Below are 16,746 nucleotides of genomic sequence, written 5' to 3' on the forward strand. Positions count from 1 at the left end.
TAGTGGACAAAAAAAAAATATTACTGCCTTATTTTGCACTAAGGACTAAGTTAACGTTAATGGGAACGAACAACCTTGTGTTTAAAGGGCATCAAGCACAGGAGTACATCCCCTGTTGAGGCAGTGGGTTCTCTAGTGACTGCAGTTGCCTTAAGAACGGGTTAGAGAAATGTTAATGCTTTGGGTGCAGTGAATTGTTCCTGGAGCAGTTTGACAGCCTGGTGCCTGTGGGTTTGCCTGTTTGATTTTCAAACAGCCCTGACTTTTGAAGCCTGTGTTAAGAAACAAGTGCTGAAAGGAGGTCTGATGGTCAGTGTAATTAAATCTGTAACTAAATCCTGCTCACAAATGTTGCTGTCTGTCCCTAAGTTCTTTATGTATTTTTTCCTGGAAGATGTCTTTCCAATGGTCTAATGACTTTACAAGGTGCAGGCTGGGTCTCTGAAATTAAATTGGTGGTTAGTTTTCTCACTTGTTGACAGGAAATGAGGGTTGGTGTGATGGTGTTCCAAGGGAGATGTTCAGAACTTGTACTCCCCAAACTACCCCCTTCAGGGGAAAAATACTACTGTAGGAGCCTGTGATGTGTCAGAAGTGAGTATTTCTAAAAATTGAAAATATTTCCTTGTCTTAGAGTTTCTTCATTCAACAGTCACCCACTGGGCAGTGAGCTTTCTGAGTGCTGAGGGTGATATATATTGTTTACCTTTTGAAGAAGAAAATATTTTGCTAGTTGGGGGTTTGTTTTGGTGTTTTTCTGGTTTTTTTTTTTTTACATTTACTGTTTTACTGTAGTCACTCTAATTAGCACTACCTACTTTCCTGTAAAAAGGTAGGATGTCAATCAGGTTTTGATCTGTTTTGATTTTTTTAATACTGATTCATACAGACCATTTGGTTTATGCTATGGGAGAATTCCAAAAGAAGCAATGTATGCAGTAGTAAAAGGTCACTGGTTTTGTGATCTAGAGCACATGCATGTCTCTAGAGCCAGGGAGCCAGGCCTGAGCAAGGAGAAAGCAAGTGCTTGATCTTCTCTCTTTTACTGCAGCCTTGCTGCAGAGAAGTGCATGAAAGAGCTAAAACTGTGTGGGTCATCTGGTCCTCCTTCTCCTCTGCACAGCCAGGGGAGTGTTCACTTTATCCTCCAGTGCAATAACAAGCATTACTGGAAAACATAGCAGTTTGGATAATGCCCATAAAGGCAGGCTATGGCTATCAGTGTTTCTTCCCAAAATAAGACTGAATTAAGATTTTAATTACGGAACTCTCTGAAATAAGCTTTGCACATGCTAACGGGAAAACCCTACAGATACCAGGAAGGAAGGTGAGTGAGACACGGGGTGTTGGAGGTATCTGCCCTTGAAAGGGCAAAGCCTCCTGGCCAGCAGGTTTGTCACTAAAATTTAGAAACTGGCTGTGATTGCAGGTACCACCAGTGCCTTTAATGCTTCAGCAAAGTGCAAACTGCATAATGCCAGGGCCGGTGCTGAAAGGCGACACCGGGACATCGCTTCCTCCCCGCCGCCTGTTCTCCTTACATAACTTGGGGCTTCCCGGGGCGGCCTCTGCCTGAGCTGAGCCGCCAGGAAATGCCTGGGCAGCCGGTGCAGCTCTGCTGGGCATAGAAAGAATAGCAGTGAATTCATTCTGAGTCCAATGGTTCTGGTACCTCAGGTGCTGTCCCTGTTCTGTGGTTAGGGAAAATGAAGCAGGATGGTGAAGCTGGTGATGGGAGGCACTGGATTTTTTTGCCCTGTATGGCTGGTTTGAACCAGCTTTGTCTGCACCTGGAAAGTTACATCTGTCAGCTCTGGTTCATGTACACCATGTTTTCTGAGGGCTTCCTCAAAACATCTGCTCTCTGGTTGGCAGAGCAGACAAGTGGGTGGCCTTTTGGGGGGCTTCTCTTGTTTTCTTGGTAAAGATGTCAGTCAAAACGGAACCTGTACTGTAATAGGACAGAGATTAGGCTTTAAGGTATTTTATATTTATTCTCTTTCACAGATACCAGTGAACTCAGCTTGAATCTGCCCTTAACCATACACAATGCTGATTTATTCCTTACTTTTGTTTACTCATTTTTTAATTTCACATACTTGGAGAGATCATTAGCAATGCAGTAATTCAAGTTAGAAAAGACAATCTTTTGTTTAAAATGTGGTTTTCTGAAGTGTTTTTTCCATAAAGTTGCATTTTTAAGGAATTTTTTGCAGTGGAGTTTAAGACTGAATAGCTCTCATAGAGTTTTGTCTAGAGATTTAAAAGCGATGTCTTTAATACTGTTTTGCTGTGATCTTTTAAATGCTTGTGGTATTGAGCTTTCTTAATAGTTAAACTTGTGATTTCCTTTCATTCTTCATTTTGGTTGTACGAAGAAATGTGATCTTCAGTGCCCTTCATTTTGGAAGAGGAGAAGTCTGTCTGTCTGCTAGTCAGACCACCATGCCATGTGGGTGGAGGGGCTTTCCTCATGCTTGTGCCAAACTCTGAGCCCCAGCCTACTTGGGGCTGTAAGGATGAGTTTGTGTTTCTGCTAGATAACAGAAATCCTGTAAAACTCAGATACTGCACAGCCCATTGGGTTAATTGAGAGACTTTTAATTTTGGGAATACCATATTGTGATACACACGTATTTTCTAAGAGGAAGAAGATTCAGTTAAAGCAGTTGTTTGTAGTTTGAGTACTGTAAATGCAGTCTCCTGCAAACCAGAATCCGTTTATCAGTGGAGATGTAGACACAGCAGGGCCTGGAAGGAAAGTCCAGGGATAAAAAGTTATTGAAGGTGTACATATCTAGAGAGCAACTTGAGGACATTTGCCTCAGCCTATGCAATATTGCTCTGTAGTGTAACATTACCAAAGCATAATATCCAGCAATGTGCTCAAAAAGAGGTGGCTGCTGATGTTTTTGGTTTTTTGTGTTGGTTTTTTTTTGGGTTTTTTTTTTTTTTTCTGAAGGATTTCCCAAAATCTGTTCCTCCAAAGAAGGGTTCAAGCTACAGAGAAGTGGTGTTCTGCTGGAGAAATGTAATTTTCAGAACTTAATGAAAGAGCCTCTTTGTTGTAAAACAAGCTACAGAAAACAAGACTGCTGGGATTTGAGGGGCGCTTTTCTAAACGTTTTTCAAGATGTAAACTTATGCTCAGGAAAGGCCAACAAACTTAAGAGAAATCTGACCAGACTATATGCATAACAGTTCCTCCCAGCAAAGTCTTACCTGATGACAAAGCTTTTTTAACCAGTTGTTTACCTCTTGTCAGGTTAACCAATGCATGGTTCCTGAAGCAAGAGCTGAGTGTCTTTGGGCCATCAGGTGCCCATTTGACACCACTGTTTCTGAGCAAGGTGTGGGTTTTAGATTTATAAGAAAAGCAACAGAGGTTAACATCAAATTTGTAATTTGCAGGGATACCATCACCTAAAATCACAGGCATCTGCACGTGTGATTGCCTATCATGTCTGCTATCTGTTCCTATCTCTGTGGGTGTTTCCCATAACCAACATGCTTGTGCATCATGTGTGAGACTGGATTTTATCTGAATATTGGCTTTTCACACAGTGGCACTTTGTGAGACTGCAAAAGGGGCAAAGGACAATTAACTTGCTTGGATTTTATCTTCTTGCACATGGTAATGTAATGCATTTTGGCTGATCCCTGACCTTCTTGTGCACTCCAGGATTCTGTCGTAGGTATATCTTGGTAAATCACGTAGCCACCCTTATCTTCAACAGATTGTCTGTTTTTGTGGTAGGTTCTTTATAAACACATTTGCAGGCTCTGAGAGTTCATGCCCTGCCTTATCTGTAGCAGGCCTTGGCCTGCGTAGTTGGGCCCAGCAGCAGCAGTGCTGCATCCCAGATAATTGCTTCATGTATAAAAGTATCCTTCTCTTTGAGGATCTCTAAGTTAAGACTGTCTGCTGTATAATTGCCTATTGACTTGGCCTATGATGAAAAAATCCATCTTCTAGGACCCCAAAAGGTATTTAGAGCAGTGTTACTCCATGGAATCTAGAGGCAATAGAAGAGTAAGGAAGATGAAAACCTTAAAGTCAATTCTAGTCACCCCAGCACTAGTGTTGTTAGTTTTGGCAAATCCTGTCTCAACAGTAAAGCCAGCTGCCATTTTGGCATCAACACAGACAGACTTGGCATGATCCCTTCTGGCATCAAAAAAATGCTTTGTGGGAGCTGGCACCAAAGCTGTGAAACAAGGGTAAGTAAGGCCCAAGGGAAACGCCAAGCAGCCATGAAATGAGCACTAAAAATAGTGAGTTGCTGTCATTTGTAGAGAAATCAAATAGCACTTGTAAGAGTAGGGCATCCAAGTTCTCCATCAAGGTTGTGCTGGTAAGCATCTCTGGGACAATGCATGTCTGTGATGATGTGACCAAAGGGCACGCACAGGCTGTATTTTTGGTTCCCACATAGTGCAAGACTCTAAAACTAGAACAGATGCTTACCGTCTTAATTCTGTGCTTAGGGGATCCTGTTACTGTCTGCAGACTCTGCCTTCTTCCCTGTCTGGAGCAGATCGTCTCCTCCTGAGCCATTACCTAAGTCCTGTTTGCATACATGGGCATCAGGAAGACAAGAGCTGCGCTGCCAAAAAGCAAGGAGCCAAGCTGGTGTCCCTGCACCACCCCGGATACACTGTGGCAGTCTCTTCAAATATTTAACAGCTGAACTCTCCACTCCCTCCTCCTTCTCCCCCTCCCAGCAGGCTTAGAAGAAAGCTGAGTAGGCTTTACCATGACTTCATTACCCACTCCAGACTAAAAGTGAAGCCTGACATCTTCATTTGGGCATTTCAGGTGCCCAAAAACCTGGGAATGCTAAAGGGGCAGAATCAACCCAATCTTTTTTGAAGCACTTAGCATCACTTCTCAATAGGGCACTTTCAAGCCTTTAGTCCCTCTGTGCCTCAGGGATGGACTTTGAAGCTTTTTAACACCTCTGGGCTTGGATGGCAGTGTGGGTGTTAGAGTGGTCACACAAAAGTAAATGATTCACACAGACTTTGGCATTACAGTTGCATTGGTTTGGCCACAGCTCTGTTGCTGTGAAGGAAAGCACGCTGGACCTGTGGCTATCATTTTCTGCTCCATGGGGAAACAGCAGTGGGAACAAGGTTGTAGCTTGGAAACCTCAAGCTACACTTAGAAAAAACTATTTTGGTCTCAGAGAAGAGCCTGAACTTTTCATTGCTGCCACTCTCCCTGAACAGCAGAGTGGGTAGGAGTGTCTGAACAGCCTGGATGTGGTTGCTTTTATCTTCTCTGTCAGACGGGTGTTGGAGAGGACTCCTCTCGGGTATGTCCTCCACAACCACCCCTTGTCTGCTCCCTGCCCTATCCCTGAGTGCCCTTAGGATAGCTTAATACAAAAGGCAGCTTCAGAGGAAGGATTGCTTGCTGTATGAAAGTGCAAAGGGAAGTGCTTTACTGTGGCATTTCTTCACCCACAAAGGAGCAGGGAAGAGGAGGACAAGCTCTCACTGAAATAGCAGATGATGGAGTGGGTAGTGGCTTCCTCTGTGGGGCACACTACTTGAGTTCAGGGCTTACACATTGCTTTTGGGTGGAGATGTGGCACATATTTGTACTTGCCTGCTTGGCTGACAATTGCTGTTTGGGATTCAGTCGGAATTGAGAGTCAGTTGGAATCAAGCATGAGCTGTTGGGGCTCTCAGTAACACTGAGTATATTTTAAAGTATAGGGTCTCATCCTCCCTGATCAACCAGTTACTCAAGAGAAAGACAGGTAACAGCAGTGAGGTTGAAATGCACTGTCCCTGCAAGAGTTTTTTGCACTTCTGAATCACTGAGCTGACAGAAGTGATAGTCTGTGGGGAAGAGGCACAGTTTCTTACCGCTGCAAGCCCTTGTGCTTTGTTGCATATTAAAATTTATTGATCCATCAGACTGGTTGCACTGCTAACTCACACGCTGGTTCCAACAGATATGGTATCTTTTCCTGAAATTACTCTTTGCTTTCTCCAACAAAGATTAAGACAGTTAGGCCTGAAAAACAGTAAATGCAATGACTGCAGTGTTCTTGTTTTGTAGTTGAAGTGCATGTGGACTGGGGGACCCACTTTACCCCACTCCTAAACAATACAGTAATACTAGACAGAGTGAATGGTTTGTTTTGGGCCAATTGTCCCCTGAGCAAAAGAGTAGATATTCTAGGTTCTGCAGGTACTGGGAGGTTACCAGCCTGACCTCTTCTTCTTGGTCTTCTGGAATTTGTTGATGGCATTCTTGGTAGGCAGTGCCAATGCTGTATGTTACATGAACCCAGGACACCTGGCCCTCACACTGGAAAGTCATCGTGTTCTTGTAGTGCTATCATTGGGGTGGGGAAGTTGCCCTTCACTCTTCAGGGATCTACGAGTGCACAGGTGGGCAGACAGAAATGGTTTGTAGGCAGATTTAGCATTGCATTGCTCTTCCAGCACTGGTCATCTTCCAGTGTCTCATGCTAGTTTTGCTAGCAAACTAGTCCCTTTGGAATATTTGCTGTCAAGATGGAGCTTGTTGTTCCTGGATATTGTCTTATTCTAGAGAAACAGAGATCTGCTTTTACACCTTTCTGTATGTTTCTTTCCTTTTTCTTTTCTTTATCCCCAAACTATCCCCAGGATGGGGAAAGGTAAAGTCACCTTTGCTGAGGTTGCTTCTTTCACAGTGTGTTTTGAGTGCGTGCCAGATTTATGAAGTCTCAGTCCTAGCACCCAGGGCTGCAGGCTGACTAACAAAATGGTGCTCCAGAAACATTCCTCTTATCAACATGACAATAACAGAGTGCACTGGGGAAAATGGAAGAATAATTAGATAAAATTGTTCCAACTTTATGGTCAACCTGTGTATGTAGCTGCAGAACTGTGGTATTAAAGTTTAAATGGAGGATATTACACATCGCCTGTATTTACTGTTCAAATCTCTCTCTGCCTAGGACTGTAATAGTGGAGCAACTGGGAGCAGCCTCATGCTTCAAGCCTGACAGATTTGAGGTGCACAACATCAATTTTTGTTACAATTGTGTTATCATAGCTGGATCTCCTCAGGGTGTATCAAAATCAGTACTATACCTTGCTTGGTTATCAGACCTGCTTGCAAGCATCTCCCGTCAAACGTGGAAAGCGACTTTGAAATGGCCCAAACAACTTCCATCATGTGTTTCACTTGCACGTTATATCTGAGGTCATGAGGAACAGTGTGTTGGCCTGTGAAGGTACTGAGCAGCATCCTTTGCTGGACATCATATTTGGGGCAGATGGCATGTTCTGGAGCAGTATTACAGGCTGGTAATGCCTAGAGGCCTCTTTTCCAGTAGAAACTTGCTCACCGTTTTTCTGTGGTGGGATCCATGCTGACATGCCAAAAAAGGATGGTTGGTGGCTGCCTGAACAAGCAAATTTTGAAAGTAATGTAGATCCCATAATCTGTCTTGACATTTTCATTTCCTGACTTTTCAGAGCCCTCAAGAGAGTCATCTATTGAGGAACTGTGTGAACAAACACAAAACTTGTGTTTGTTTTGTCATTATATCTTAGATAGATGCACTCTTGTGTAGCCTTTGCAGATCTTAAATTCTGGGTTTGTGTAAAGGTAGTGAACCCATGCTGATCCTGCCTTAGAGCTGCTCTTGCTTTCATTAAAATAATTATTATTTCAGCTCTGGTTTCCCCCAAGCAGAGAGCAGTAGAAAATTAGAAGGGTTTTGGAAATGGACAATGAGCAGCTGAAGGCTTTGGGATAAGATTTTACATTAAGAGGATAGGGAAGATTGATATCTTTTATAAGACGATAGCTAACAGGTACAGAGTAATGAATGGGTGAGAAGATGGATGAGGACTTCTGTTCCCACCTGCTAATATTATGAAAGTCAAATTAGAAGGTGGTGAATTCATTCCTGATGAAAGAAACTATTTGTTCACAACCACTGTCTATGAAACTCACTGCCATCAGGCAGAGCTTTGGGGCAAGAATTTACAAACTTAAAAAAAGAGGGGTAAAAGGATACCAGTTGGTATATCCAAAGCAATTGCAACAATTAGGAGAACCTAGGTGTTTTGTAGAGGTTCTAAGGGTGTTGATCAGTGTTTTATAAGGGTATGAGCTACCTTGTCCAGCTCTTTTTTTTTTTTTTCTGTCCCTCCACAGGGTTTTTTCCGTAGTCGCCTATAGCAGACTTGTGGAGCATGTTACTGGCCGCTGTCACTCAGGGACTGCAAGAGAGGGTGGCTGCTCCTGCTGCAGTCCAATGTGGTAATGCCTGCTTGCAAACCACCTTTTTTGTGTCAGTCTTTCCAGGATTGCTAAATTCACACATAAATTAGGATGCTTTTGCTTTTCCGCCAAGTTACTGCTTTTGATGGTCCTTCACAAGTTGTCTTAGATCTGGAATGATGCTTTGCCTTCTGAGTGTGTGCTGGGGAAGAGGTGGGTGGTTAAAGTTAGATTTCTTCTGCCAGTAGGGATTTAGAAACTGCTGCATTAGCTCAGCCCTGGGATCTGCCTGGTCCACAGCTCTGGATAGCAACAGCCAAAATCGGATGTTTCAAACGCCAATGCGAGACCACAGAACAGATTACTAAAACAGAAAGCTGCCCTTTTATATCACTGGTGTTTGTCCATAGAATTGGAAAAGTAAAGGTTGAGAGTTAGTTTGATCCAAGAGCACAAAACCTGGAAAATCCCATTGCCTGGCTGATGCTATTTAACACTCATGTTTTGTATCCTCCAGGAAATTGCTTCGTTGCTTGTTTTCTCTTAGGGAAATCAGGGATGTGCTTACCCTTAAACAGCATTTTTAGATGGTGTGTTGAAGTTGGTGTAAAAGTAAGTAATGCTTGTGTGTAGTCTCACAGCCCAGTAGTGGTGAGGACACACAGAATGAGGTTCTCATTTGGGAAACCACTCTGGGCTGGACTAGGCTGGACTGAGAGGAGGCAGCAGTGGTGGTCACTGAGTGGTTCTGGCATGTGCAGAATGGGTTTCTTTTTCTGACACTGCTGAAAGCTGTCTAGCTGTTGGGTGGCAAGGGGTGTCTGTTCTGCTTTTTGGTTTTTTTTTTTTAGTTTCCTCTTTGATTTTTTTTTCTTGCGTTTCTAATTAGCATATGCAAGAATTGTATGTGATTTCTCTCTCTCTCCTGAAGTACTGAAATTACTAATAAAACTGCTACTAAAAAAGGCATTCAGTGAACTCACTATGCAAAAAAGTATATTCCTTTCCTTGTCATTTATTTTAATTTGTTGGGCTCCAAAGCCAAAGAGGTCAAAAGCCAGGGGAGTTTGTCCTCTGTCAAATATCCATGGAGCTGCTGCTGGGGCATATGGGAGTGGCAATGGTGTCCCAGGCCCCCCCTCCCGGACAGACGAGGACAGCTGCTGATTAAAGAGAAGCACAAAAAAAGAGGTTGCTGAACTTTCAAAGTGGAGGTAGAAAAGGAAGTTAAATTTAGATTACCTTCTGCAGTGTCATCTTCTGCACCTCTGTGGAACTTGCTGTACTCCTTGCTTGAGGGAGGACAAACAAGACATGCCATCCTGGGCACCGGATGATAAATTTGTTTATAAGGCTTAATTGCCCCTTGGCATGAAAATGTGAAATGAGCTCAAGTAGAATGAGAAACTTTTTGACAGGGCTAGTCAGATTTTCCTTGGGGAGAGGTGGATTTGAAACTCTTCCCATCACCTGTCTGATACTGGAGGGGTCCAATCCTGATCCTTCTGAAATCAGGGAAGTTGTTGCTGTTTCTTTAGGGGGACAGCTGTTACCAGGGGCTGAGAGTTGAATGGTGCTATGAGTCAGAAAAAGTGGAACTGTGGTGGCAGGCAGAAGGTGGCAGGGAAGTGCTTTGGAGCTGTGAAGACTACCCAGGTCCTCAGGGTCTGGAGGTACTCGGAGGAACCATGATGGTGGACATCTAGGACTCCAGTATTGTCCAGCAGGCAGCATCAACCTTGGCTTTCTCCTCAGAAATAGATGAACTGTCTATTTTTGCTTAGCGAGATTTAATCATCACCACGCTGGTGGCTCATGGCAACATTTTTAATAGACTGCCCTCCATTGCAGCCCCCTTTAGCAGGGAGGAGAGCACTTTTGCACTTCTGCTCCACCAGGGCTCCCTGGCAGGTCCCGTTTGCAGCGACCTGCCTGGTGTCACCCAGCAGCTCAGCACTCTTAAGGTTCAGGGCTGCCTTTTGGTGTGGGTTGGTTTTTTTTCTTTTGTGGGGGCGTGGTTTTTTTTTTGTTTGTTTGTTTGTGTTGGGGGTTTTGTGTGTGTGCTTTTGTGCCGGGGAGTTGTTTTAGTTTTTTGGTTTGGGGTGGGTTTTTTTGTTTTGTTTTTTGGGGTTTTTTTTCAGAGCTGCCCGACCTGATGTCATTTCCCCCTTGCAAACACCCCGGCTGGGCTGCGTCTGAGATATGTCACAGGGAGTGGGAGGAGGAGGAGGGGGAGCCAGCGAGTGCGTGCAGTGTCCCAGGACCCTGTTTACTTAGCATTCCCAGCTGAGGAAGCCCTGGTTTAAATAGGATCGGAGGAGCGGGCTGCCCACAGCAGATGAAGAAATGGTTGCTGTGGGGCTTTAAATTCCTGCCTTCCCATGTGCTGGCGTGGAGGATGAGCCTGCAGAATGCCTTTCCTCCTGGGTCTCAGACAGGTAACCGACCGGCTGAAGTGCGGTGGGAGCTGCTTGCTCAGGTGGAGGATGTGACCGATTACTTTTATGTTTATTTCCCCCACCTCTAAGGATATGATTTCTGACTTTCCCGAAAAGGAACTGTACAATCAGCACTTCCCCACCCGTGGTGTGTGATCGGAGCGCACAGTTGTGCGAGAGACGCTTTTTATTAGCGAGGAAGGAGCAAAACTGTGAGCCAGGGATAGGAACTTCCTTGTTGTTGTTGGAGGCTTTGAGCAGGGAGGCTCTTTGTGTCGTTGGGTTTTAGGGTGCTTTCCACAGTCCTTAAAATGAAATTGCGTTTGCATTTCTTAAAAATATGCCAAACTTTGAACTCTTTTCTTGTACAGGCATTATTTTGTATGTAAAACTGTGGATTAAAAAAAAGGGAAAAAAAAAGAAAAATCAGGGGAAAAAACCCAGAAAATAGCCAGGAAGAGGTATATGCGTGTGTGTCTGTCCCCCATCTCTAACAAAAGGCACCAAATGGAAAATGGCAACATGTTGTGACCCACAGCTTGGTGATTTTTTAATTGTTTTGCGAGAGTTTGAGCTAGAACAAGAAACTTGGGATAATTTAATAGCTGGTAACATCGAGTGGAATGAGAAATGGTAGCAACTGCCCAGCTGCTCTCTGGTGGAGGAGGTGCCAACTATGTGTTCCTAGGCTGGGGCGAGCAAACCCTTTTTTTGGTTTGGGAGGCACGTCTGTAGGAGAATCTAACTGTAAACTCTTTCCAGCACTGCTGTGATCTGTAATCCACAATAAATAAATACTGAATTATGTCAGAGTGCTGCTTGCAGTTTCTAATTTAAAATTAAGAAGTCGAGATTGAACCGTAACATGCTTTAAACTACCCACTTTCAGTTGTTTATCAGTGCTAAAAGGCTGCGACGCTCTGCTGAGTAAACAGTGCTGTCTCTTTTTCCTTATCAGTTCAGTTTTGGTGAAATGCAGCTCTCTCCCCACCCCCACACCCCTCCATCCGAAAAGAGTTTTACATAAGAAACTACCTCTAGCACAATGACCTTCTGTGATTGGTGCAATAGCTATAAATAATAGTTCACTTGTTAGCACTCAGGGCAAAGAGACTTGCCTTAAAAACTAGGAACTGAACCAGAGGGGGAAATTCAGGCACAAAGGCTGAATGGCTTTAGGTAACTCAAATTGCAGTGAGATGTAGCTGCTTCAATGCTGAGATTGCTTGAGACTCACAGATGTGTTTTTCTCTAAAGTTCCTGTTTTTAAATAATTCGTTTTGTTTTAGAGATGTGTTCAGTGCAGATGGGGTGCTGCATAAGGTGTAAAAGTAGAAGTTAGGTGTAATTTGGCTTCATTTGCTGGAACAGTGAACATCTGGTTGTCTCAGTGGATGGATGGTACTTTTTTCTCTGCTGGTAACTTTTCAGCATCAATAGAGGCATTTACGGGAAGCAGGAAGAAAAGGTGTTGCCTCAAGAACACAAGAGCAAAGTTGACTATTTTTATCCACTGATAAAGGATATAGTGGGAAAGAGCTGCTTGAACTTTTCTTAGTTCTTATCATTTTTAGTTTTTTTTAAAAAAAGTATCTGTGAGTGTGTCCTGCATGCAAATATTATTCAAAAATTTCTTTTTCCAAGGGTTGTTACTGAACAGTGCTGTTTAATTGAAAGTAGAGGAGGAATTCAGGAACATCTCATCACCTCCATTGTGTCTTGGTTTTTACTTGGTACATTCAGACTGTAAACACTTGGCTGTCTGGGATGCCCTTTGTTGTTCTCACTCAACACAAGGGCTGCTGATCCTGGGCTGCAGTCTCAGGGAAGAGGTGCTGAGTGGGGTGCCCTCCTATGAGCTGTGTGATGAGGATGGAAGGATCAGAGTGAGACCTTTGGCTCCCCAGGACCAGCACCCCTTCCTCTGCACCCCTGGACTGCACTGAACAGCTGCTTTCCCTGAATCTGCCTTCATTTCTTCTTTGGGAGCCAGCAGCATTGTAGCATTGCAGATGGACTGCCAAACACCTGGTAAAAGTAAGCTGTCTGGTTGATTTGGGGTTTTTTTATTGTTGCAGTGAGGATGATATTTAAATGCCTAAAAAGCTAGGTCAGCAGTGTCTGACATCAGCGCAGTGTGGGTGTTTAAAGCTCCCATCCAAGGAAACATGATTGTAGGGGATCTCTGCTTTTAGTTTTGAGTGAGCATTTCCTCCTAAAGTTGGAGGGGGTAGCTTTGAATACATTCACCTAGTTTACTGCAGAAATGAAAAAGGAAAAAAAAAATAAAAGAAGAAGTTGGATTCCAAACGCTTTCAGTTTTAATTTTAACTGCTTGAGGTTTTCAGCATGGTCCTCTGTTTGGTGGTTTAGACCAACAAAGTGCAAGATGACCTCCTCAAAGCTGTAATTTCCTAGAAGTCTAGAAGTGTGTATGTTTAATGTGAGAGGGCTGAGGACTGCAGCTGGGAAGCTTCTAGCAAGGGGTGAGGAAGTAAACATATGGTGCTTAAAACACTAATGTGTAGTTGTCAGAATCTGAAATTGAAACTTGCAGTAAACAAAAATGAAACCAGCTCTTGTTGAATTATATCAAAGTGTCCATGATCTGTGAAAGGATAGTGTCCCTTTAAAGATAGTTGGAGTATTTCTCCAGGATAAATGGATGCAACAAACCAATTTGTTCCTCAGATAAAGGTTAATAAAACCTTGGAGGTTCTGCATCTGCTGGGGGTGAGGATGGGTCTGCTGTGGCTGATTAATCATGGTGATCTAAATATAATTCTCCTGATGCTGGCATTAGTGAAGCAATAAATGTTGTGGATTAGAATTCCCATTTTGGAGATCTTTATTGTGCCTGAGACTGCTCAGAGGCATCATTCCTCCCCCTCTTATTATACTTTCAAAGTGTTTGCATATTTGCACTTACTACACTTTTTTTCCCCACATTCTGCAAAACAAAATTTGTGGCAGGTGACTTAAGAAGAAGCGTCCAGACTTGATTTGTTTCCTCGCCTCAGCTGTCTGTCATAAGGCAGGCTTACAGGAATCTGTTCCCTGGTGTGCTGGCAGAGCCTGGCACTTGAGGTTCCAGTAACTCCCAGCAGTCGAAGCCACTTTCATCTGTGGCAGTCTTGGGTGTTTTTGTTAAGCTGAACCCACCAAAGGCATGACACTTGCTCAGATAGTGGATTTTTGCTTTTATGTTCCAAAGGACTCACAGGTGAAATGTTGGTGAAGGCAGGCGATGTCTGGAGGCTTTGGTGCAGGCTCAGCCACACCGCTATCTGTGGGTCCTGAGCTGCCCTGGTGACCCAGGGTTCCTCAGCAGTTCTGCCTGTCCTTGATGTGATCCCACCTGCTGGCCTTCTCCAAAAGGATCTACTGAGTTTAAGATTAACTTTGATTAGGAACTGGGGGGGCTGCTGGTAAACCAGGAATTGTTGTAAACCCTGTGGCAAAATTGGGCATTCCAGCCTAGTATTTTCAGTAGCAGTTTTAACTTACTACCCCTTGAGTGCCTTATCAGACAGAGATCATTTTCTTTGGTAGTTCTGTGTTTGCATTCTCATGAGCTGTTGCTGATGCACTTTGCTAACCAACACTAGTGATAGTCTGATATGTGAGATTGAGTAACAGCCAAGTGGGAACTGGTAAATAGTGGATATCAAATAGTTGTTTCTGACATATTTAATATACTGACAACCACTTCCATTCTGTTACTCAGAATGCTTAAAGAATATATATGGTTCAAATACTGATTGTGAGTCACTCAAAATACAAACTTCAATGCATTTTTCTAAGGATAGTGTCACTTGCTTAAATCCATCCTGCTTGTTATGGATGTGGCTGGGTACTGAGAGCAAGGGACTGCTGCCTGCGATTAATGAGATTAGTGAAATAACTAGGTCAGGATTTTGATTTGTTATTAAATAGATGCTTATTACCAAAGTCCCTATGAGAGCTGTGAAACCAGAAGGTCTGGAGTGGTCACACGTTGAGCCCAAGTCCTGTTAAAACCAGTTGTATCTTGCCCTTCAGCAGATGCCATTTTGGCAGTCTCCCTTCATCCTGTTGATGGGCTTTTCTCTGAGTCCCTCTGTCTGTATGCCTCTTATTCAGGCCTTTACTCACTCCTGTCATCCTGTTGTTATTCTCCATCTCTTCCTGTTAAAATAGTAATTTGCTGTGTAGTGCCTTGGCAAATGCTGTAGTGAAATTTGCAGAAATTAGGGAATTAGAGTAGGTAAAAAAAAACTGGGTATAGTAGGAGATAGGAATGGCCTATAAACTGCTGTAAGTAAATGCAAGTCACATTTCCAAGTGTTTCCCAGGGTATTACCAAGGTTAGGATGAATGGATACTCTGCCAGTTTGAATGACACATTGAGGCCATATAAAGGTGCTCATATTTAGGGTAATGGAGTCCGGATTTCTGTGGAAAGAGGAGACAGAGCAAAAAGCTAAAATGATTATTAGATTTTGTGATACTGGCTGCTGCTGGTTTTGGTTACCTGATTAATGTCAACTGAGGAGTCAACTTTTGTAGGTTGTTGGCTGCCAACTATGCACTTCTGAGTGTGGGCTGTGATGTTTGTTGCTGCAGTTGCACATATTAATTTTCAGCTTGGAAAAGAGCCATGCTAGCCTGGAATTTGCTCATCTTCATTTTTCTCCCTTCTGACTTAGCAACAGTATGTGCCCAGGTTAACTGCTGACTTTTGAGTAGAAAAGAGAGAAGTGCCTTGATCCTTTTATTGTGGTGGAACTCCACTGTCAATCAGTTATTTCCCTTCATTTCCAGCATTGGCTTCAGACCTAACATTTACAGCTATTAAACCCAATCATTTACGACTGAGAACCTTTACAAAAGTAGGGTAAGGAGGTCTGTTCCATCTTTCCTTGCAGCTCAGTCAACCTTCAGACCTTCATGAATGCCTCTTGTCTTGATTGTGCCCCAAATTTTGACCTTTAATTTGTCACATAGACCTCCAGTAAAGGTCTAATACTTAAGTGGAAGGTGAAGAGAATAATTGGCCTTTTTCCTAGGCACTGACGTTACTGTTTGCTGTGGCTTCAGATGTGACAACATACAGCACTGCCTTGAGTTCTCTTATATCTGCTGCTGCTGGATATTTTAAGGATTATTTGTAAAAACACTTGACAGCAAAAGTGGACTACAGGCAGAGTTGCAGAGTTGCCAGTATGGTTGTGGGTTTATCACAAATACCAAATATCAACAAGAAAATAAGTTTAAAAAAAGAATCTTATTCACTGTTACTCTATAACGTTTATGACATGTGAAAACGAATCCAAAATGCCCCGTCTTAATACGAAGGTAAGGTCTTAATACCAGGTAAGGTCTTCCCAGCTCAACCAGTTTCATGACAAGAGCTTGTACCACATATCACAGATTGTTTCTCTTGAACTGGGCTGGGAGGGAACAAGGGAACACAGGCTCCACGTCTGCAGGGTGTTCTCCCCAAACGCTCCAGCTTTTTGTGTGTCAGGGACTGAGTGATTCCAGTTTCTCAGACCAACTCCTAGGATAGTACCAGGAGGCAGTGATACAACACGCAGCCTAGGGTACATGCTGATTTACAGGACAAAGTGAATCCCCTGAAACTAGCTGGGAATCTCCTAGGCTTTGCAGGTGGCAGATAATGGACGGCATGTTCTGGCTTCTTAGTTGTGAAACAAGACTACTCTGCTCTAATGGAGCTGAATGCTCTTTGAGACCAAACCCATGTAGATCCTTCTTAGTAATCCTGCCTGGAGGCATCTACAGTTAGCTGAACAAAGGCTGGTGGGGAGGGATGTGCTTGCTTGCCTGGACAACAAGAAAACGAGACCCTCCTTCAGCAGGGAAGCCCACTCTGGAATGTAGTAGCCACTGGCTATTGGGGAAGAAAGTGCTTTTGGAAAGAAGCCCTCCCCCTTCCTTGTTTTAAGGCTACCTTAAAAATATTCCAAAACTCTTCTGTAATAGTTCAATAAAAACTCCATGCTGGTAAGAATGACTAAAAATTACCATTACAAGTGCTGCTTGCAGTGGAAATTAAAAACAAAG

At 43.4% G+C, this 16,746-nt stretch overlaps 1 protein-coding gene across 4 annotated transcripts in view; it reads left to right on the forward strand.

Moving 5' to 3' along the window:
• WBP1L (WW domain binding protein 1 like) overlaps positions 1 to 16,746 on the forward strand; it is a 59,311-nt gene that overhangs the window by 24,216 nt on the left and 18,349 nt on the right. Inside the window, exon 1 of one of the 4 annotated variants that reach the window (XM_036386174.2) lies at positions 10,514 to 10,677. The exons of the other annotated variants lie outside the window; for them this stretch is intronic. Within the exon in view, the coding sequence (XP_036242067.1) occupies positions 10,651 to 10,677 (27 nt within the window). The 5' untranslated portion in view covers positions 10,514 to 10,650. Of the gene's footprint in view, positions 1 to 10,513; positions 10,678 to 16,746 lie in introns of those variants that run through there. 4 annotated transcript variants of the gene reach the window in all.

This window comes from Molothrus ater, chromosome 8, assembly GCF_012460135.2.
Source record: "Molothrus ater isolate BHLD 08-10-18 breed brown headed cowbird chromosome 8, BPBGC_Mater_1.1, whole genome shotgun sequence".
Classification (NCBI taxonomy): Eukaryota; Metazoa; Chordata; class Aves; order Passeriformes; family Icteridae; genus Molothrus; species Molothrus ater.